Source organism: Symphalangus syndactylus, chromosome 4 (assembly GCF_028878055.3).
Source record: "Symphalangus syndactylus isolate Jambi chromosome 4, NHGRI_mSymSyn1-v2.1_pri, whole genome shotgun sequence".
NCBI classification, from domain to species: Eukaryota; Metazoa; Chordata; class Mammalia; order Primates; family Hylobatidae; genus Symphalangus; species Symphalangus syndactylus.
Genome location: NC_072426.2, coordinates 27,839,691 through 27,864,526, shown reverse-complemented (window position 1 = coordinate 27,864,526; position 24,836 = coordinate 27,839,691). Strand labels below are relative to the sequence as shown.

Below are 24,836 nucleotides of genomic sequence, written 5' to 3'. Positions count from 1 at the left end.
AATAATAATAATAATAATAATAAAGCATTAATATTGGTTCATTAATTAAATGTACCATACTAACGTAAGTTGTCAATAATAGGGGTAATTGGGTTCAGCGTATACAGGAATTTTCTGTACTATCTTCACATTTTTCTGTTATTATATAACTGTTCTCAAAAAACAAAGATTATGGATGCTTATACCACACTGGTTTTACTCTCAAAATTCCTAAAAACGGAAAATGAACAAGAAAATTTCAATACTCAAGATCTTCATTTTATTTTATATAAGAAATGCCATGTGCTATATTAGAAATTAGAATCAGTAAATGTTTCATTTACAGTACATTGTTACTTCAATATGAAGTATTATATTGACATTTGAATGAATGTATACTTGGGCCAAGTAGATCTTAAGGTGGGAATTTTTGACAAGGATTTTGACAAGTTCTTAACTATCTGGCTATAGCTGATGTCTGCATAATACTGGGCTGAAAATGAGAGGTGATGTCATCAGCATTTTAAATAGCTCTGAAGATGCATTTGCTGGTTGTATTTAAATAGAGTACATGCTTCCTTTCTACCTAGGGTACCTGTTTGCCTTAAAAAGGCTTGTTTCCTACTGGACCCAATTTTTTGCCCTTATTGGGAAGGAAGATTATGATCAAGGCAAGGTTAAAACTGGCTCAGTACCACTGGCTGTGAGTTGGTCCTGAGAATTTGTATCTATTCATTCATTTAACCTTGTTGTTAAGAGCTCATAGCTTGTTTTGCACTGTCAATATCTTAATTATTTTGGAAGAAAATTACTTCCTGAACTACACTGTAATTGAAATGATTTCTTAAATTCAAGGCTTAAACTGTCAATGTCACATGACTCATTATTATGCCAAAGTCCCATATGAAGTGCTTCAAATTACATTTCCATGCACAGCAAGAGAAGGGTACTCCCTTCATGCTCTACCTTAGGTAAACTGATGCTACAGAACAACAGTGATGGAGGGAGTTAAGGAAAACATAAACCTGGGGCCTAATTCTGGATCTTTCACTAATAAGTCATATAATCTCACTGGGCCTCAGACTACTTTTCAGAAAATAAAGGGCAAAACTATATTATATTTAAAAACTCATTCTAGCTAGAGAATTCTATACATCTGCAATTTGACGTAATATGCATTTTTAAAGCATGTTAATTATATTTAACCTTATAGAAACGGCACAACAAACATGTGGCAATATCTTGGGAAGAAGGAAAAGGGGAAATACTCCAAGTAACACAAAGGTCGCTTAAGGAAACATGATGGTCTTCTCTGAAAGTATGACCTTGACTTTACATTTATGTTCATATTCTCTTTGGGGGTGGGGGTTTTATTTTCTGTCCTCTCAACCCCAACATATGAAGGGATTGGTTTCTGTTATATTCTCTGTGTTGCTAACTTTCAAAGAACACACACTGGAAAAAAGTAGCAGTAGCTTTCTCAGGAAGAGCATTAAAATAGGCTTCAAGGCAAAAGGGAATCCAGGCAGAGTCACCGTAATTGTAATAGCTGCAAAATAGGAATGGCAAATATTTTCTCTAAATAAAATAGCACAAAATTTTAATCAGGAAATCTATATTATTTGGTGAAGCATAAAGCCATCTTTTAGTTTTGGCTCTCTTTAACCTGGGAGAAAAAGGCTTTGTAAGTAATCCAGAAATAATTTGGCAAGGTCTATGATTTTATGTTTAAGTAACTCACATTTAATATAAATTGAGATAACTTAAGGAATTTATGACAACTGCTGTAGTGAAATGTTCTGCAAAGGAAGAAAAGAAGAAAAAAAAAGCTGGAGGGGAGGGGGAAGGAGAGAGAAAGCCCTACGTTGAGAGACTGTGAGTATCTTATCCTATTAGATTAACCGTGCCAAAGGGCAGGTTCACCGAAATCAGCCAAAGGCCTATAATAAACCATCAACAATAAGAACATCAGTAAACAAACCACTAGACTCTCTATAAATGTATAAGCACTATGTTCCACCTCCATCATTTCCCAATATTCCCCTGTTGCCAAAAAGCTCTTCATAGCCCTGTAAGACACTGGCATTAGATTCTATGTTCAGAAAGCAATGTAAACATCCTGTTCTGCAGCAGTGGAGTATAATAACAAAGCTGAAGCAGGGTATACAGAAGCCATAAAATTCAACAGGAGAAAAGGCATGAAGTTACTATACATTAAATAACTGGGTATTTAGATTATTGAACTAGATCATACATGTAGAAAATAAAAATATTTAGTGTAACACAAAATTTTAGCATTTGAGTATCTGTACCAGAAAAGGTAAATCTTGAGAGATAGAAAGTAGATGAGAGGCCAGGTGTGGTGGCTTACACCTGTAATGCCAGCACTTTGGGAGGCTGCGGTGAGCCCATCACTTGAGCTCACAAGTTTGAGACCAGCCATGGGCAACATGGCCATGTCTCTACAAAAAATACAAAAATTAATCGGGCATGGTGGTGCATGCCTGTAGTCCCAGCTACTCAGGAGGCTGAAGTGGGAGATTGCTTGAGCCTCCAAGCTCAAGCTGCAGTGCGCCAAGATCACGCCACTGCACTCCAGCCTGGGTGACAGAGTAAGACCCTGTCTCAATAAATAAATAAATAGCTGGAGATTGGAATGGAGAGTATTTCTAAATGGGCACAAGGGTTCTTATTGCAATGGTAGGAATGTTCTAAAGCTGGGTTATATGATGGTCATACAATTCTAAAAATCACTGAATTATACCCTTAAAATGGGAAGTTTTATGGTATGTAAATTATACCTCAATGAAGTTGTTAAAGAATTTTTAAAAAGAGAGAGAACTCATAATGTCTTGAATCGAAAACTTCTAGTTCTGTATTGGTTTGTCAGGTAGCTACATGTTTCATTTATATTTTAAGGAATTTAATGTCAAAAATGTATTTCTCTATGCTTACTATTTCACTTACAATAAAAGTTCCCCAGTTAGCCAAAAACTAGATTTGTAAACTCTAATTTCTGTTAAATATTGACACATTTTTAAAAAGTCATTTTTAATGACTTTACTACTTGTTTATGGCAAAACCTAAATTTAAAAGTCTTATTTTTTAAAAAATTAGGATCATGAATAAATTTAAACAAAATGTACATAATTAACACAAAGTTCTTTAAAACTTATCTTGTCAAAATAATAGGTAGTTGGCTTTCTGCATCTGTAGGTTCTGCATCCACATTCAAACAAGCAAGGATTGAAAACACAAGGAAAACAAAAACGGATGGTTGTGTTTGAGATGAACATATATAGACATTTTTCTTGTCATTATTCCCTAAACAATATAGTATAACAGCTACTTACATAACATTTGCATTGTATTAAGTATTGTAAATAAACTAGAGATGATTTAAAATATAGGAGAGAATGTGTGTATATGCAAATACTATGCCATATTATATTAGGGACTTAAGCATCTGTAAATTTTGATATCCACAGCAGGAAGAGGTGTTGGTGAGGACAGGTCCTAGAACCAATCCCCCATGGATACTGGGGATTGGAAGTTTAAAATATTGTAATAATAAACCAACTGTGGTTGTATACAAGTCCATATGACATCCTAAATCCTTATTTTCCTTACTTATGAGAATAAAACCAGACCAAGTGCTGTGGCTCACGCCTGTAATCCCAGCACTTTGGGAGGCCAAGGCGGGCAGATCATTTGAGGTCAGGAGTTCAAGACCAGCCTGGCCAACATGCTGAAACTTCATTTCTACCAAAAATATAAAAATTAGCCAGGCATGGCAGTGGGCGCCTGTAATCCCAGCTACTCAGGAGGCTGAGGCAGGAGAATTGTTTGAACTCAGGAGGTGGAGGTTGCAGTGAGCCAAGATTGTACCACTGTACTCCAGCCTGGGTAACAGAGCAAGACTCTATCTCAAAAACAAAAAACAAACAAAAAAACCAGCTTCATATTATAGAAACAGATATTGTAAGTTCAAATCAGATAGTGTATGTGAAAATTCTTTAGAAATTAAAAAGTGTTATGTGAGAATAATCATTATTACTATGATTTCCAAGATATGATATCTTACTATTACAACTCATAATTAAATCTGTTTTTAAGTTAGTAGTCCCAATCAACTGAATGAAAACAGGACTAGGACAAATTTACCTGTTTAAATTTAAGGAAGTTTTCCTTTCATGGTGAAAGAAAAAGCAATTTTATTACTCCGACTCAAATAACTTTTTGGACATGGCCAACTAAAGTGCCCACTTTTCAGGAGAAGCCAGCTTACTACATTCTTAAAAGAAAATGAAATGCTTTAAGTGAACAGAAACCTTCTGTCCTACAAATCAGTGTTAGATTCACATCAATGTTGGATTATATTCCCCAACATTTCTTAACAACAACAATAACAAAAAATACTAATTCTATTATTAACCAGAGATCACAATAACTTCTCTACTTCCTTCACTTTTCTCTGCACAATAACATCACATGATTTATTTTCCCCCTTGGCCAATGTCTGAAATTTAAGAACGAACCATAGCATTTGCCTTGTTTCATAGGATACATAAGAGAGAAGAATAAAAGGAACTTGTCACAGGCTGAGTGACACATGTTTGAATGAGGCATGGAGGCACAGCACTGTTGTAGTGGTGACTCAACTTCATGGTAAAGGCTTTATGCATCAAAGTTCCTATTCACAGATAGCACCTCCACACACACACACACACACACACACACACACACACACACACACACTCACACAGACACTGAGTCAGGTATAACATTTTGAAAAGAAAGGAGGATAGAAAAGTAGCTTATTTTATACATATGCCTTTTCATTTGAATCCATCTGCCATTTGCACAACGGAAAGATAATCAAGACAGGCTCTCTCTTCTTCTCGTCCTTGTTTTTCTTTCTTCGTTTACCTTAACCCCTCATCAAAATATCAGTAATCTTGTTTGCTTTGTAACTTACCTTCAGACTTAAAATCAATTCTAAAGCTGGTGACCAGAAATATCAGGAAATATCTATCTTATTAAATTTAAATTTATCAAAAGACAAAGGTATTTTTGAAGAGGAGATAAGTTTTTTTTTTTCCATTTTTTAAAGACATTTAACTTTCAGTTTGGAGAAAAGTCAGAAAAAGAACCTAATACTTTTTTATTTTTAATTATACTGTGAACAAAGGGTTGGACAATTTTCTAGAAGTTACTTGCAAATGAAAGAACATTTATAATTTCCCTTATTAAGGAATTGGTATTCATTCATTTGCATTCAAAAGGCTACCTACATTGAGTGTCTTATCATTCCTTAAACATAACATTTATTTCCTACTGCTTTTATGCTAAATAAACTACTTCATTTTGCAGTGATTATTAAAAATGGTATTTATAGGATTTTATCACCTATAATACACTTTAAATTATTTTTTATCAATTAATCAAATATTTTTCATCCTCTACCCAATACTTTAATTTCTATGCATAATCTCACTTGTATAAGGAAATAATATGTGTATCAGTTTTGAAAACTTGTTTACATATTTTAAATTGAGCACATGAATAGCTCACATAAATTCAATTTATTCTAATACTTAAAGCACACACATATAACCACGTAGGCGAAGTTGAATATTTATATTTCAATTCCTTTCATTTATTGACTCTGAAAATCTAAAATAAGTTGAAATGAAAGAGAGAGGATCACATACTGTGAAATTCAACTCTCTTTCTGACATGTGGCCCAATTAACTCATGAAAGGTTTTGCATTGCAGTTATACTTTTGAAATATAGGGATGAATGACTTTATAATTTTTTTAAACTGTTACATACTGGAAAACTTTAATAAAATGGCTGATAATCAGATCTTAGTGTCTTATTACATGCTATCCTCAAACTTTGTCCCTCTGATGTTACAAAAAGGCTAATGATACCATTCATCCATGTAGCCGAAAACCACTTGTACCCCCTAAAGCTATTACAATTTAAAATATTTTTTAAAATACTGAAAAGTGCTGGGAAACAGGGCTTGGGGAATGGGAATGAGGGTGGGGAGGATAGGGTTGGAAGGATGTAGGGGAGAACCTGCCAACCATTGAAAGATTCATTGAATCTTTCAATAATAAGGCAAAATAAAGACATTTTCAGATAAAAGTAAATTAAGGAAAAAAGAAAAAGATAACTTCTTCCCCCATACGATTCTTGTATTTCAAATTTATCTTGTGTTTCAGATTTTCACAAATATGAAGGGACATCAACTGTAGCTAAGTAAGTTGAATAAGAATTTACTGGATTTTGCCTATGCCAGTTTACTTTAGGGAAAACAGTCACATTAAAAATTTAAATTGCTTTGTTTGTGCAGATGTGGCATCCAAGGTCATAGTGATGACCAGACAGTGACTCTCCTTTGTTTAACTTATTTGTTTGAACCTCTTTTGGGTAGTGATGATCTCCCCACTCTCAGTGTGAACGTGAAAGGCAGTGGGCTGGAGCTAGGGACTAAGAACACGCTACCTGGCCCACAAAAGCTCCTGACCTCATAGCTCAATGTTCAAGCTGATACGTTGTATATGTCAGTGACAATGGGGAATACTGAGGGACCAAGTACTAATTAGCAATAAATTAAATATATGCAATTGATGAGATATATTGAAACATACAGAATTACCTGCTTCATATTTTTTCCAGAAAGCAAGATAAATTACTTCATTTTATTTAAAAAGACATGACTATTTTCTACATAACTAAGACACATAAAGGGACTATTTTTCCTTCTCATGGAAGGAATCCCTCTTTGAAAGTGTTTACATGAAATTTTCAGGAATGCAGACTGCACTGTGGTACAAAATAACCTACTTTTGTCAGAAGAGAAATTATGATGTCTATTTCTGGGAGCAGCGCCACGTAAAAATAGCTTGTCTAGTCACCTTATAGTGCATTCTTTCATGTCATAGATAGAAGTTCAGAGCAGAGTCTGTGTTTTATATTCTTTCATTACTTAATGTCCAAACAACTCTTTTTTTTTTTTTTGGCAAGTCTAATCTTTTTAAAGAATATAATACAATCATACTCTACTGATCAGCTATCTAATATTTCTCTCCGCTCCTCCCACAGTAATTCACTCTAGTCTGGTCACTTGCTTTGGTGTCCTATGACAACATGTGGCCTTTTATGTTGTAACCCTTGCCTGGAATGGCCTTTTCCCAGAATGGCCTTTCCCCAACTGTTCATTTAAATCCCAACCTATTCTCCACCGCCTGGCTTCAGTTCTGTATATCTTCCCAGGCCCTCTTCTACTCCATCAATTTCAAATGACCTCTCTCCTGACGAAATACTAAGAACACTTCTGCATAATTTTTAATTTCACACAATAGCATAAGATTTTGTTTGCTACTTTTCAAATATGTTAATCTCATCTTCTTTCTTAGGAGGAGGCAGAAATTCCATGAGGGCAGGAATCAGGTCAGATATTTTTATATCCCACAAATATTTTGGATTTTTTAAAACAGATGATTTTTGCCTAATGTGATGTACCCATTATTAAGCTTCTAGTTAAAAAATCAGTAATTCTGGGCAATAACAACAGCTCTTTCAACGACTAAGTGGCCTTAAACCACATATATGCATTATTCTTGTCTTCTTTCCTGTAAAATGTGGATCATGTCTCATGTTCTCCTCACAGAGTAGCTATAAGGGCAAAATTATACAATGAACATGAAAGTAATTTGAAGATTATAAAGTAGGGTTCAAATGAAAGGTTATTTTATTAAAGAAATAATATTTCTTGGATTAAAGAAATAATATTTATGTCATAGAAAACAAAAAAGGCAAGTATGACCTAAATGTTAACTTTTGTAAGAGCTGTTTTATCACCAATTATCTTAAGCTTTGGAAAGACATGCCCAGTGCATTCTAGATTTATAGTGATCATTCTAAAATCATATGCAGGTTTAGAGGAGAAACTGTTAACATTTTATCTTGTGGTAGGATACTAACTTCAACTAATTGTAATAAAAAATAGGCATTTTAATTGATTGCTAATATATAAAATTTCTGTAATTGCACAAGATGGGTTGGAAAGTAACTTATATTTGTTTTCATTCATGTAATCTAAATTTTATTATAATTATCAATGTACAAAAGAAAATTTATTCTACAATAATGAGATGAAGTAATGCTTATCTTACTTTATTTGCGTATGCCAAAGTAGAGATAAGCTTTACTACTTGTAATTTCTGCATTGAAACTGTCATGTGGTTATTTTAGCAGTTGCAGTATATTGTTACTACACCTACTGACGCTCAATTTTTATTAGATCAGATTTTCATTAGCTATCTGAAGAACTTATTTTCTGAGAAATGAATGCTATTTATTACAGTTAATAATTTTTGTCCGTTTTTATTCTTTTGAAGAATAAACATAACATGAGAATTACATATTTAATAATAAACCACATAGAGTACTACTAAAGAAGAGGCTGTGTTAAAATGAAGCAAACTTTCAGTTTCAACCAGTATTGAGTCCTTACTCTAGTCACAGAGGACACAAGGCCTTAGGGCAGCAGGGTTTCCCCAGGTGTCCAATGTAGCATAAATCACCGTGCGTACACATGGCAATGCTGCCCAAAGATCTCCATAGCTATTCTGTTTCAATGCTGTGTGGCTTGGCAGTAGGAAGCTCTTGAAATGTTTTCATCTTACATGGGGTTTCCCTTTGGAGTTAAGTTGCTGACCTTTCGCAATAAGACCCTGCTGACTGAGCAATGGGTTTATCACCTAACTTCTTGCTTAATCAACTCTTAGTTTCTATTTTTTTTTTCAATTGGTTTACGTAGCACTCCAAGCCTGCTTGCTTGTTTTTATAGTGCCAAGGCAGCTGGCAAAAATGCTGTGAGAGTGGTATGGATGTCATGAACAGACACACACCCTGTGAAATACACGTGCTTGTCTTAGCATAAATTGGTTCTCACAACTACCACATTTTCTTTTCCTGGGCAATCCAGTTATGTGGTTTAGAAACTGAACTGCAGCAGAGAAGGAATGAGAGGTAACTTTTGTATTTAACTTGCCAAGAGCCAGGTCTTTAATATGCCCAGTTGAAGTGCCATGGGTTAAGAAGCCTGGAGAGAACTAGATATGATTCAGCAGTTTGCACTGAAAATGATTTCCAATTGAGAGGTTAAGAGGTGGGGCTTCACAATTTAGAAGTGAAATGGATAAATAAAAGCAGGCTACTTCAGGTGCACACAGGTTCAGCATAAGGATATTGAAAATTGTTTCCCCTCTCCTCTCGTGACAGATCAGAAAGTTAAGAGCTTTAGTGGTCCGGAGAAATTTAATAGAGGTTATCACTGAAGGTCATTTGAAGACTTCTGGCTCTTACTTATATTGGAATAATGGTTGCACTCTCAGGCCTTGGCCTAGCAATGGAAAAGAAAAGAGTAAAATAATTTCATTCCCTTCCTTTTCTATGCATATAGCTCAAAGTGATAAATAAAAAGAACCATCATTAGCATGTTTTAATAATAATAGCAACAATAACAACATTAACACCATTTACTGACCTATGATGTGTGAGAGACTATTTTGAGGGCTTTAACTCGTTTAATCTTCACAACCTTGTGAGGTACATATCCTATTATTACCATCATTTCAGAGACTAGAAAACCAAGGCTCAGAAAGTTTTAAGTAAATGACTAATATGCACAATGGGTAATATCTGAATCCAGAGAGCCTAATTCTAGAGCTCTAGCTTCTAGCTACAATGTTACACTGCTGGATTTTTTTTCTCCACAGACATTTTGCCACTAAAATAGGAGCAGAAAAAGATTTAGAGAAAGGGGAGCCTCTGAGGATATAATAAAAAGAGAGGCACACAGCAGACAATTACTACATCTATTCTAGATTTAGTTCTAATTCAGGTTCTTGAATTCCAGAAGAATTTTTTTAAAGCAAAGATGTACATATGACAATGAAGTAACACTTGTTTGATTTGGGGGTGGTGGTTGTTGATGGTGGTGGGTAGAACCCAAATATTTTTAAAACCCAGAATGGCAGCAAAAGCTTCTAGTTAAAAAATCAGTAATTCCGGGCAATAACAACAGCTCTTTCAATGACTAAGTGGCCTTAAACCACATATATGCATTATTCTTGTCTTCTTTCCTGTAACATGTGGATCATGTCTCATGTTCTCCTCACAGAGTAGCTATAAGGGCAAAATTATACAATGAACATGAAAGTAATTTGAAGATTATAAAGTAGGGTTCAAATGAAAGGTTATTTTATTAAAGAAATAATATTAATTTATTAATAAACATTTGTTTCTTTAATAGTTTCATTTTACTAAGTATGTTCCATAATGCATCAGGTTACTTATGTTGATGCCTTAACTCTCCCTCTGCCTCAGAAATGCTATCTCCTGCAAAACGTCTTGTTCCTCCACACACTGAACCCCTGATGATCATGCTTTGCTTATGAGTTTAATTATTAGTTTACATGATTGCCCCTCCCAGTAGACTGTGAGCCTCTAGAGCTAAGAACTATTCTATTTATTAAATTTTTTATCTTCAATCATAGAGCTCACTACATATATACATAATAACTGATGCAGAAAGAATATAATCCAAAAAGACAGAGGTTATGTTTATCTTATACTTGTTCCTGTACTTTATCCAAGTATGCCGCTCTGGTATAGGAGACATTTGGATTGCTAAATAAACAGATTAAATATCTAATGTTTAAAGCACCAACTACATATTATTGGCATATTAAAAAATCAGTTTGTCTTTGACTTGTGCAAATCTATTCTGAAAAGCAGGTGCCTTTCTTGCAAGGACAAAAGTAGAGTAAATTGGGAATATGACTATAAGGCAAAGGGACTAATTTTCACTTGCAATTTGTAAAATCAACCTCCTTATTTTACAGTCATACTTTGTAAATGAAGACGATTACCTACATGACTTACAGCAGTGCTTAGAGCTTTAATGAATAAGTCATATATAAAAAGAGAGCTGAGTTCTTTTGCTGAAAGTGATACTATAAATGGAATGTGTTCTCCTAGAAGACATACTGTAAACAGATGGTAACTGAACACATTAGAAAGACCATTCTTAAAAATAAAGAACACAGGCAGAAAATATGGCATATGCCAGAAAACAGAAAGGAAAGCAGTCCAAATGACTGCCCAGAGGAAATGGTTGTGAACAGGACACTGTCTGATATTAAACAAGTGAAAGTCAGTTACACTGAGAGTATTTAGGAAGAGGTTGAATAGCTTAAGACCACAATTCCTATGCATAAAAGATCTTCACTTTAAGCTTCTGGACTCTTTACTGAACACATTTAAGTTTCTTATTATGTGGCAAAATTATGTACTCACCTCCAAAAATTGATAATAAACTATTTATAAATTCTCCTGTAGAAAAATACTTCTGCCATCTACATTTATCTAAATTGACATGAATGATAAAAATTAAGAAATGCTAAAAGTCTGTGAAGGGTATAACTACCTTCACACACAAACGTAATCTCTATGTCAAACAGTGATGAGAAAACTACATTCTTCACTCTAACAGGAAACTAAGTTCAAAAATTCAAATTTCTAAATTCTTTATACTCCACTAGAGGGTTTATAATTTTATAATCTTATTTCTGGGAAATTTTTAAAAATACTATTTTAAAGTTAAAGTGTAACTTATGGTATTATCTTGAAATGTCATTTACCTGCTCAACATTACTCAAACTAAGATTCTAAGTATTATATACTTTGTATTAACATGTTGAGCACGGTGTACATAAATATGAAATGAGCTTATATGAAGATTTATTGCTTAGATATTGCTTCAATAGCACTTTATAATATTGACAAGATTATCTTGCATGTGTCATTCTCAGAGGAGAGTGAAAACTTCTGTAATCACAAAAGAACTGGTCTCTGCCCACATCTTACTCCTAACTCTGATGGTATACTATTATCCTTATGGTGATTCATTATATTCCATGACAACGGTATGTACAATTACGGGCAAAGTGATGAGGCCAAACTCCCAATTCCGGCATCATTGAATGCATGTAAAAGATGAACAATCACAGATAATATTTTAATACCCCAAAAGTAATATTATCAGGCAATTAGTAAGTGGTAAGAACTGGGAAAATAACGTATTAATGATCCCTTAAATGGCTGGTCCACATTGAATACTGAAGACAATATAGGCACTCTGATTGTCCTACAGTGTGTTGTGGATGTGCAAGACAACAAAAGCTGATGTGGCCTTAAAAGGTTAAGGACATGTGCCCCTTCCCGATGTAGAAGTTGTACCCAATGATCCATTATGATTTTATCATTCATCAGTAATATCTACAGTTTTTGCAAAGTGGCCTATATTTCTAATCTCAATTAGTTCTTAGGGCTATGGTGTTCATTATCTATAAACATCTGTCTAAAAGAGTAAAATATAATATCCACGAGAGGAAAATTAGGCTATCTGGTATTTCTCTGGGGATGGAGATTATACGTACATATATATGTGTATATATGTGTATATATGTAATATATATACTCAAACATGCACATGAATACACAGAAATGAGCATACACGTGTGCACATGCAAATTTTTGTTTTTAAACTAAGCTAACTTTTATACGCCCACATTAAATTCTTCCTAATTTTGAGGCTAATCAAAATTTTGTTTGTACCTCCTCGTTTGCTTTTCGGAGGATTTTCTAGAAGATTTGCACTATCAGCTTGGTATTTAATTCTCTAGCTTGAAATGATTTCAGTGCCTGTAAGTTATTTTCAATATTTCAAAAATCCTAAGTAAATTCCTATATTTCATGAAATATCTCACTGGTAACTTCAAAGATCACCATTTAAGTTATCAAACTTCTAAGAGTTCACAAAGTTGTAACGCTGATTTTTTTTTTTTGTCAACAAAAATAGCAGTTTTATTGTCCCTCATCTTTAAAAAATAATATTTAAGGACCTACAACAGTCCTACAATCACTGTCCGGGAAATTCTGTCCCTTATACCGCTTCATTTGGAGACTGTTTCAGAAATACACAACTATATAAACACACCAGAAAATAAATCCTGCATGGCAGGGAGCTCTGTCCTCTTTCCTGCCTGTATGTGCCAACACCTCCATATCAAAGCAGTTCATGTATAATGCTGTTAATGAATCTTTATTAGCTATACAGACAATTATAATTTGCCACAAAACCAAAGTTCTTAAAAAATAAATCCATGGCTACATTAATTGGTAGGGTTCAGAAAAGCAAGAGGTTTGTCTAGAACCTTACTTGTTTTTTTTTTTTTCCTCCCAGAACTGAAAATACTCATATTGTCAAAGGCACACTATGGACTTTCAAGTCACAGGTGATATTACTACAGTACTCCAACCAGTGTTAAGGGAAGCATAATACTAATTCAGTGAGACATACGGCTCTAAAACCTTCTCATCTAATATTAAAGTAAAGAACATCTTTCTACCTGTTCAAGTCAGAAATTCCAACTGCAATACAAATAGACAAATATAAAAATAGTGCTGGGTCAATGTACTTTTAAGGAAGGGGATTTCTCCTGACCCCTGATGGCAACGGTAACTGTTTACTGCACTGTACACAGTCTCAGGGAGTCCCTCACACACTGTACTGGTGTCTGATATCAGGAACTCCTCCATGTTCAGCAGAGACGTGGAAATCAATCTGCATTCTCAATTAGGGTTTATAGCCACACCGTCTTGAAATGCCGTTAGTCATAAGAGTACATTTTTTTCTAATTCTGGTGACAATATGTCAGTTTTTAAATTTATATTTCAAACAAATGCAAAATAGAGTATGTTTTCATGTTGTTTACACCACATTCATGCAACGTATTTCATGTATGAACTGGTACAAAGTGTCTTCATCATCTTCATGAATATATAGATGTATGTGTATGTGTATACATATGTATACAGACTGTGTGTGTGAAATAAACTATATACAATATTCAAACTGTTAGGACTAGAACTAGGTACTTGCAACTACAGAATCACAGAATTGCTACTACAACGCCATTTACTTCATATATATCGCTTCGATTTCCCTTTATATGTATTTATATTTACATTTAAATTATTATAATTGTTGTTAGGGTGCATAATTGTTAGTAAGCACCACTCAGAACTAAGGAAATAAAGATCATAGAAAATTAGTTGGGTAAGAGGTGCTTAATGACTCTTCTTTAAGTAAATGTGTTTACCTTACACTTAATATGAAGAGGTTTTCTAAAAAGCAAGGTGTTATTTATTTTATTTTTGGTCGTTGACTGCATAATTTAGTCCACTTTGTTGCTAATTATGACATGTCTGCTGCAAAGTATTTGGAACTGATTTAGGAATAATGGTAATTAATGACGAAAGACAAAACAAGAGAAAAGAAAGAAATCTTAATCTAGGGGAAAAAATTAAAAAGGAAGCAGAGGTGATCAAAAGCATTTAAAGAACAATCACCTACCAGTTCTACTCGTCCGAAACCTCCAACTCCAAGGGTATCAATGATGTTGAAATCAGACAGCTTCAGGTTGGCGAAGAAAGCCGCTTCAGCTTCATATCTGGATTTTTTGATGTGAAAAAATGGAAATTTCTTAGAGGTGCAAACACGAGTACCACGTACATCTGTACCAGAATGACATGACTGTGGAACAGGGTTTACCTGCTTACATTCCATCTTGCTTTTAGAGTTTGTGTTTTCTCACACTCATAATTTTTTGGTCCCAGTTGTGCAGAATAACATAAATTTGCGCTTGTGTTTCAAAGTACGGTAGAAAAATGCAAAGTACCCACTGCATGCCAGTCAAGTGACTGATAAATCCAGTTATCAGATCAAAGTTACATGGTGGTCTTTTTCTACGTGTCTTCTTGTGAACACGGATGGTTTGAGTTGTTCTTTTTTGGCTTTGTTTTAGATTTTTTGGTTTTGCTTGGTTTTGTTTTTGCCGTTCAGATTTTGGATGGCAGTTTCTCATCAGTTTCCCTTATCCACAGGCTGGCAGCGCCTCCTATAAATATTTATTAAAAGCGGCAAGATCACGGAGGTCTCCGGAGCGAACTCACAGCCAGGTTTTATGAAAACAGATCCGAGAAGCTGAGAACTGATGCACAAATGTCCGAAATGGATGATTTTGGAAGCATAGTCACATTCCTAAAAAGTGTCTTCCCTTCGTTTTTGTGTACCCACTGACTTGTAGCCAGTACTCTCAGCTAGCAATCTCAGTGTCTTTATGTTTGCAAGTTTCTTATATGAGTGGTGTGGAGAAGCATGGACTGCTATTCCAAAAGTCTAACTATGCACACAAGCAAACCTGACGCATGCAAGTGGCCAAAATAAGCTTCTCCTGATGAGACAAGTGAATATGAGCTGCTTAAAATATATCCTTGTCAAAGGCCCTGCTATTCTTAGAAAGGACAGGAAGGCATAAAGATGAAGATGATCTGCCCACTCACTAACGTCAGGTCAGGGAGTAATTCAGCTGTCTCAAAAATAAAGTATTTGAATAGCTATGCATAACCTGTGACCTTCAGCTCAGCAACACCTGATTCAGTATTACACTATAAATAGAAATGATGAATGCACTTGAGGTAATGATACTAACACAGCCTGTTTATGTATACTTTTGCATAGAATCAGCCATGGGTATGTTTAACATTAAGCTGTGTAAAATGTTAGCTATTCCATTACAATCAAACACAAATTTAGCCTCTCCACTTGGGGGATTTGTGAAACAGCTTTCTAGGTAAGCTTTCTGCATTCTTCAATTTACAATCACATTTCTAGTTTTTTAACAAGTCAATTGTTGACAGGCTTCTCAGAGGGTAAAAACAACATTGTTTTCCATTATTGGCTAATTATGTGAAATCAACTCCCTCCAATAAACTTTTATAAACAAGGTTGCTAGTCCATCCTAATGGTATTTGTAGATGTCTGTCATTAACTACACACTCAAGAGATCAACATAGTGATCCGGGAGATGGTTTACTAGAATGGAACAGAAGCAGCAAATGTGCATTTCTAGCATTCCAGCTGGCTTGCTACTTTTGGAAAATTAAAACTCCATCCCATTGAAAGGGCTAGCGGCAAAGTTGACTCCAACAGGTGCTGAAAAAAGACATCTGTTGAGATCAGACCCTGTGACTGTATGTGGTCAAGCATTTCCTGGCCGCCTGGATAATTAAATCCTTAATGAGATCGTTGTTGAATAATAATCCATGTGTTTGTTGGATTTAGAAATCTCACAGGTGCAAACAGGGTGAACCTTGTTTTTTTGTGTTTTGTTTTTTTTAGACAGAGTCTTGCTGTGTCACCCAGGCTGAGGCTAGAGTGCAGTGGTGCAATCTTGGCTCACTGCAACCTCCACTTCCCGGGTTTCAAGCTATTCTCGTGCCTCAGCCTCCAAGTAGCTGAAATTACACGTGTGCACCACTTCGCCCAGCTAACAAACAGGGTGAACTCTTTCAGACTATTTTGATACCATTCATGTATTCAAAGTATGGTGTTATTATTTGTAATCCTTGAAAGCACTCCCAAAGTTCTTATTTTGGGGCCTTGTGAAATTCGGCTGGAAGTACACATAGACGAGTGGAGGGATTCTGGCCTTTTGTCACACATTAGAGCTACCTGAGCATCTTTTAAAAACAATTAATTTAAGCCTTGCCATAGACCAAGTGAATGAGAAATTTCTGGACGTGCTACCTAGACATCCCAATTTTTAAAAAGCTCCCAGGTGATTTTGATGCACAGTAAGAGTTAAAACCTATAGTTCTATACCTTCTGAAAGCCTCAGGAAGTTCCATAAGTCATACGAGATTTTTGGGATGGATTAAAATGGCCCAGGAGATAAGTAGCTACCCAGTGAGTCTGAGGATGAGACATTTTGGCAAGAGGGTTTGGGGCTTTTTTACACTGGTCTTGGGCCCTGCTCTTCTGGTCCTAGAGCAATAGAAATAAACAATAGTTCTGAAATAGCCAACACAGCTTAGAAAAGACAGAGAAAGAGAGAGAGAGGAAGGAAGGGAAGGGAAGGAGAGGGAAGGAGAGGGAAAGGGAGGGAAGGGGAGGGGAGGGAAGGAAAGGGAAAGGGAGGGAAGGGGAGGGAAGGGGAGGGGAGCGGAGGGAAGGAAAGGGAAAGGGAGGGAAGGGGAGGGGAGGGGGGAGGAGAAGTGGGAAGTGTGGGGAAGGGGGAGGGGGGAAGGAAAGGGAGAAAAGAAAAGAAAGGAAAGGAAAGGAAAAGGAAAGGAAGGAAAAGAAAAGAAAGGAAAGAAAAGAAGAGAAAGGAAAGGAAGGAGAAGAAGAGAAAGAAAAGTAACATTGCTAACAAAAGGCAGATACAGGGCAGAAAAGTTATAAGGCAGTTACTTTATGTTTGCATATCTATAGCAAAGACCTCTCAACTTTGTTTATAGCTATTACCTGACTAATTACTGATAGTATTTAATTAATAGGATAAGCATATTAAGTTTCATCTTAAATGGTGGAAATTTTCTCTTTAACCATCAAAATCCACTTAGATATATACTTCCCTATACACTAGAAGTACCAATTATAGTTAAAATATTTCACGTTTTGATGAAAAGATATTGGTAACATTGTAATCACACTTTGCTAGTCTTTGCTAATTACTTTGCTAATATTACTAGGTGAATTTTTAAAACACTACCTAGTTGTGTGATTTTATCTTATTGGTAAGATACATTTTGAAGGGGTCTTTGAATAGTTGTCCTCTTGATCCTCCATTCTATTTGTACTTGTTTCAGGTCCTGATTTTTAGGAAAGTCAAATAATATAGAAAAGTAACCATAACTGTTTCTCTTTCCCACTCAAGAAATCTTAGTTTGCTTAATATTTTATATGCATTTATTTTTCTTGTTGGATTATGTTGGGAGCAAGCCCCCCAAAATCTGGCCATAAACTGGCCCCAAGACTGGCCATAAACAAAATCTCTGCAGCACTGTAACATGTTCATAATGGCCCTAACACCTGCCCTGGAAGGTTGTGGGTTTACAGGAATGAGGGCCAGGAACACCTGGCCCGCCCAGGGCAGAAAACCGCTTAAAGGCATTCTTAAGCCACAAACAATAGCATGAGCGATTTATGCCTTAAAGGCATGTTCCTGCTGCATTTAACTAGCCCAATTTATTTCTTTAATTTGGCCCATCCCTTCGTTTCCCATAAGAGATACTTTTAGTTAATTTAATATCTATATAAACAATGCTAATGACTGATTTGCTGTTAATAAATATCTGGGTAAATCTCTGTTCGGGTCTCTCAGCTCTGAAAGCTGTGAGACCCCTGATTTCCCACTTCACAACTCTGTATTTCTGTGTGTGTGTCTTTAATTCCTCTAGCGCCGCTGGGCTAGGGTCTCCCCGACCGAGCTGGTCTCGGGAGATTATTTTTAGAGACAAGAGTCACATCTTCACAGAGACTCTGCACACACTCTCACTTTTTGAATTAATAGTTGTTTCAACATGAAAATCACTGCATAATGAATCTTTATAAAGGGGCTAAGCTATGGATATTTTAGATTTTTCAGATATTTAACTGTTTCTTGCCATAACTGAGAGGGACATTTTCATTCTTTTTCTTTACTTGAGAATTATTTGAAGATAATTTGAATCAATTAGTTATGTTCTGTTTTCTTTAGAATTAATAAAAGTTTAAGTGGGGAAGATGGCTAAATAATTGGTTAAGTAAATACCTGTTATTTTATTAAACATCCTTCTTTTCCCTGAGGAGATAAATTTGCAACCCAAGTTCCTATCTAACTTATTACTGCGGGATACTGGGTCTGAGGCATTAGGCCCAGTTTCATGCAATTTTAAAATCCATTTGTGCAACAGTGTTTAGGGGAGGACAGTGGTCAAAGGCTAGCAGAAATACTTTTAGTAAGAAATGCAGTTCCTGGTGTTTGGTTGCCTAAAATATAAAATAGTATATAACACATTTTCTAATCATTCTTAATTTAGTTTGAGACAATGATTTTTTAAAAAAATTATTATTGGTATTATTATTATTATTTTAGTATAGGGCAAAAGCTGTGAATCTTCTTCCCAGAAAAGTGCAAACACTGACATACCTGTTGTGCTTTTACCTATAGGGAGCTTATAAAGCCATAAAGTAGGTTAACAACACACAATACAAATGTACAACAAGATAATAAGTATGTTGTGTGAAGAAGGCAGAAGTAATACATCATTTCTCAAATATGTCTGATTATAAGATTCATCTGGGGCTATGGTGATTAGAAACCACAGACAATAGCTAATCCTTACAGGTGACTCTTTTTTTTTTTTTTGAGATGGTGTTTCACTCTTGTTGCCCAGGCTGGAGTGCAATGGCATGATCTCGGCTCACTGCAACTTCTGCCTTCGGGATTCAAGCAATTCTCCTGCCTCAGCCTCCCGAGTAGCTGGGATTATAGGCATGCGCCACCACGCATGGCTAATTTAGTATTTTTAGTAGAGATGGGGTTTCACCATGTTGGTCAGGCTGGTCTTGAACTCCCGACCTCAGGTGATCTACCTGCCTCGGCCTCCCAAAGTGCTGGGATTACAGGCGTGAGCCACCGCCCCCGGCCTATAGGGGACTCTTTAATGAAATACTGACCTTTTAAGAACTAAGGAGTAACAAAGTTAATTTGATTGTCACCTTTTCCTTTCTGTTTATACACCAAAGGAGGCTCTAAAAACAATAAAAATGTAAAATTGCAAGTATAAAAATGAGACCAAGATACATATGCATAGATTAGAAACAAGAAAACAATAATAGAATAATCTCAGTCTCTTCCTCCCCTTCCCCATCTCTCTTTCTAAAATCACGTATCTGCACAGTATCATATTCACATTTCTTTGGAAAATAGATAATAGTCATTAGTTATTATATTTCCATTTCTTCCAATATTACCAGTCTCTACAAAACCAAGGAATAAGAATCAAGTGTCCCTTATTATTCACAATTGTTTTCCATTCTTGATGTAATACCCTTGAATCAATTCTGTCATTTTAAATTAACATAATCAGATGCTACACCTTATGACTGACCATTATTATTAAGAACTAAACATCTCTCCCTATGTATTGGAAACCAAATATAATGTTTCAACCCAGGACAAAATTTGTGAAACTCAAAATTTTACTTTCACCTTGCCATTCCAATAACAGAAGTAACTCAGCATTATTTTACAAAGCAGACAATATTATGTACCATTTAAAAGTAAAGTCCACATGCAAAAGGAACATAACTATTATTCCAGATGGGTAATTCAGAGCCAACAGAACAAAAGGCAAATATAGCCCTATTAGTTTTAGCCCAGCTCATCCATAATCCAAATGAGCTACAGAAGTCTACTCTAAGTGCCTCGAATAAATAAATAAATAAATAAATAAATAAATAGGTGTTAACATCTACTAATCCACATGCAAATCAGTTAGCCTGGCTTTGCCTGGACTCATCCACTCTTCAGTATACTTTCACTTCATGTTGAGTCTAGATTGATCAATTCTTGGGGAAAACTATGAAAATAAAATGTTTTAGTAAACACACATTAAAATACTATATATATATTTTTAAAAGTATTATTTTTTAAATACTATTTTATAATATTTACTAAAATAAAAATGGTAGACTCTATAATCAAGTCATCAATCATCTCTTATTAATTTAATTGCTATAAGACAAAGAGTCTTATTGACAACTAAGCTTTGAAGGCAGAATCTTTTGACTTCATTGGAAAACAGAAAGAACCATCTTAGCGTTTGTTTGTATGGGGAGTTATTTTCTGCTAAATCATGTTTTCAAATTAAACAATTTTCTAAAGTATCTATTACTATAAAGTTTTAAAAAATCTCTTTAAACAAGAAAACTTCTAAAATTCTAAGCAAAAAGGGCCAATTTCTAATGTATTCTTGTTGTACAGCATGTAGGTGTAATCACCATCCTTTTAGCAGTGGAAGGAATAACTTAAAGAAATAGAAAGTTTAAAAGTAATTTAATGAATCTAAAGTATTTCATTATATCAATTTACTCTGGAAAATATAATCTCTTCTTCAGGGAATTTGAGATAACGTTGGTTTGCTCCTGCTATTTCCAAAATTGTGGTTTTCAGAAATAGACTTTTTCTTTGAGCACTCTAGTCAGAAATAGTTCCACTTATTTTTCAAATACATTTTCTTGAGGAGCTATAGCCAACAGGAATATACAGGAAAACTGCATTTTGTATATCTGCTGCATAATAAGAATGATAGTAACGCAAATATTCTGTATTTAGAAAGCACCTTTCTTCCACAACTTTAAAATCTCTCTTATTTAATTTATCCTGGCTGATTCTTTGTGAAGATAAGATAACAAATACTTTTACTTCTATTTTGCACCTGGGTAAACCAGCTGCTGATAAGTGATTGGTTTCAATAATTAAACACCGGAAAAATTAGGACCTTGGGCATGTTTCACATCATAGCATATTTATGCTTATTCCAAATAAATAATTTTCCTTTTAAACATGATAGTAGGGAGTCACCATTTTAAAGAAGTTTTTATCTCAAAATCTTAAAACACCAACACACTTCAAAATGTGGATTCTTACCAGTGGACCTCATCTAGTTTAACCTCCACATTACTTTTTTTTAAATAAAGGAACTAATCTGGAGATGTTAAATGACTTTAGCTAAGGTCATAAAGACCTAGGCATAGAAGACTGCCATTCTGACTTCTGGTCTGTAATAATTTTTACTATCTGATTCTATCTATCTGATTGCAGTTTTTATAATGTCCTTATATTTGAAAAACAAAGGCAAATATAAAAGTTATAAAATATATTTGAGTAATATGTTCTTTTACTACACATTTCAGTCTAGAACAATTTTGGCCTCCCTATAGCTAAGCACTTACGTGTTCTTGCCTACAATGTGGTTCCTGCCTATGTGTGTTCCAATAAAATTAAAGGCCAAAAATGAAAGTCCACAGGTACTCAAAAGAGATGTTTTAAAAATTCAAATATCAGAGCAGCATTTGTAAAAGATGAATGAGAATATGCTACCCATTGTCAGCTTTAAATGTATTGGCAAATATTCATTTTAAATAATTAATCTTGAATTTTTTTTACACAGTTTGAAATAAATTTTTCTTTTCTTTTTTCTTTTCTTCTTCTTCTTCTCCTTCTCCTTCTTCTTTCTTTCTTCCTCTTCCGCTTCCACTTCCGCTTCTGCTTCTTCTTCCGCTTCTGCTTCTTCTTCTGCTTCTGCTGCTGCTTCTTCATTTTCTTCTTCTTCTTCTTCCCTTCCTCTTCTTCTTCTCCTTCTCTTCCTCCTTCTCCTCCTCCTTCTCCTTCTCTTTCTCCTTCTTCTTCTTCTTTTTTTTGAGACTGAGTCTCCGTCTGTCACCCAGGCTGGAGTGCAGTGGTGTGATCTCGACTCACTGTAACCTCTACCTCCTGGGTTCAAGTGAGTCTCCTGCCTCAGCCTCCTGAGTAGCTGGGACTACAGGCACATGCCACCATACCCAGCTAATTTTTGTGTTGTTGTAGAGGCAGGGTTTCACCATGTTGGCCAGGATGGTCTCTGACTCCTGAACTCAAGTGATCCGCCCACCTTGGCCTCCTAAAGTGCTGGGATTACAGGTGTGAGCCACCGTGCCTGGCCAAATTTTTCTTTTTCTAAAAAAGGTCCATGAATAAAGAACTGGCAAGAAAAGAATTCAAGGTTTTCTCCCTTTTGATATATGTTACTTTAACAGAATCATTGGCCATGATAAAAAGTTCATTTATTAAATTATTTAGTGATGATTCTTTTTTGCTTTACAGAATATAAATAATCTCATATATGTATTCAAACAAAAATGCATGAAGTTCTCAACTTTATTCATGCAAGAATAGATATTTCCTTTATATAAATGCACAGCCATTAGAAGCTGGCGTCTGAGGAAATTCTCTCTCATCTCAGTGCAAGTTTATTTCTTCATTTTCTTCTGCATCTCTCTGAATCTCAGTCCTGAGTTGTTTGCTTTTTATTGTAGACCAGGGTGGTCCAGAGTTGGTGACTATTATGGCATGGCTACCCAGGGCCAGAGAGGTGAGGTTTAATGAGAAAGAAGATAGATGAAAATGACTCCTCCTCCTGCTTTCACTGCTGCAGCAACTCAGGCCTGCAGGTAAACGTCCCTCATCTTCATGTTATTGCTTCATGCCACCCTGGAAAAATCATGCATTACTACAGAGCTCTCACTGCAATTTCCATGAGGACATCTTTGCCATAGCCTTCATTTCTAAAGAAGGGATAGCTAAAGACAGATCATGTTTTGCCTTCAAATATAAAAATCCCTTTACTACCTAAAGACTAAGAAGAGTCTTTGCGTTGTTTTCAGGTCATTTGTTATATGGAGGTTAAAAGTATTGAAAGAAAGATGGAAACATTTAATCTTAAACCTTAAAACTAGTCTTAATTATAATCTTAATAAAAGGGATCAGTCAAAATATTGAACTGGGAACAGAAATTTAGGCAGGACTTAAACACTAGAAGTCAGCTTTTATTTCTGGCTTCCAAATTTTTGCTGTGTTCTTTCATGTTTATAAGAATCCAGGCTGCACCTTTTCTCTATGGTTACTAGCAGTGATCTTCTGAATAGAAAATCTCTGATGAATTTTGCATAACTTCATGTACAGAAGGCTTAGGGATATAGTCATGGTTGTAGTGGGTCAAACAATAAAAAGACAGTATAATGCAATGAGGTGGAAAGAAGAAAATAAGATTACAAGTTACCCTCCATGGCCTCCAGGAGTATAACAAAAGAAATAATCAGGAAGCTGGCCCCAGGCCAACTTGTGCAAGGTATCCCCTTTTCTGCAAAACGAAGGGCTTGCACTGGACATGTCTACAAAGCTCACTTACAGCTTGACAGTTCTATTATTCCAAGTGCCTTGAGAGATACAAACTTTGCAGAGAGTTCTGGTACCTGTAGTTTCTCTTTTTGCTACTCAATGGTCCTCTTCCCAATTCTGTCCTCCAATCCTAGACTCCTAAAGCTCCTGCTTCGGGAAAATAATGCCAGAGGTTTTCATTTCATGGAGTCCCGCTTTCAGCTCCTGGTATGCAAAACAGGCAGGCAGGAGACCCTGATTTAATGCCCAAACAGTAGTTGGGGAAAATACGTCTTGGATGTTTGAAATAGAACTATAACAGACCAGAGGTTCCTTCCCTTTGCAAGATTCATATTAGAATACGGGTTGTGTGAAAAACAGACTTGATAAAACTTCGAGATTGGGGACTAGGCATCAGTATTTTAAAATGAAATTCATAAGTAAGTCTGTACAGCAGTTTTAATTACCAATGGTAATAATCACATGTATATTTTAAAGAACCATTAGTATTTATTTGATATGTGTGTGACAGACATTTACTACTTAGTATACAAGTATCACAGGAAAATGTATCCAGGGTCCAAACAACTGTTCTCAAATGGTCTTTGAGAACACCATCCATTCTTGAAATGGAGAAAGCCTGTATGTCATTCTTAGTATAGAAATTACTAAGCAGAAAAGAATAAAATGGAGCAAAATTTTTACCATGTTAAGTTCTTTGGTAATAGTGATCGGTGCGTTAATCAAATGAATTAAGTCCCAGGAAACATCTCACATTTGTTATCAAGTCACTGCCATTGGATGCAAAATCTGGCATTGTTCTATGATGCTGCCAAAAAACTGAATGGTGTATCAATAAAACATTGTTTTAAACTTGAATGATTAAGCAATCTATAGGGTTTTGTTTTCTTTTGAAACTGAACTCCATACTTTTATTCAGATTTCCTTAGCTTTTACTTATGGCC

General features: G+C 35.3%; 1 protein-coding gene across 4 annotated transcripts in view; it reads right to left on the bottom strand.

Annotated features, from left to right (window-relative positions):
• PRKG1 (protein kinase cGMP-dependent 1) overlaps positions 1-24,836 on the bottom strand; it is a 1,318,464-nt gene that overhangs the window by 36,383 nt on the left and 1,257,245 nt on the right. For all 4 annotated transcript variants that reach the window (XM_055274328.1, XM_055274327.2, XM_055274331.2 and 1 more), the window contains one exon: positions 14,481-14,577. In XM_055274328.1, the coding sequence (XP_055130303.1) occupies positions 14,481-14,577 (97 nt within the window). The remainder of the gene's footprint in view (positions 1-14,480; positions 14,578-24,836) is intronic.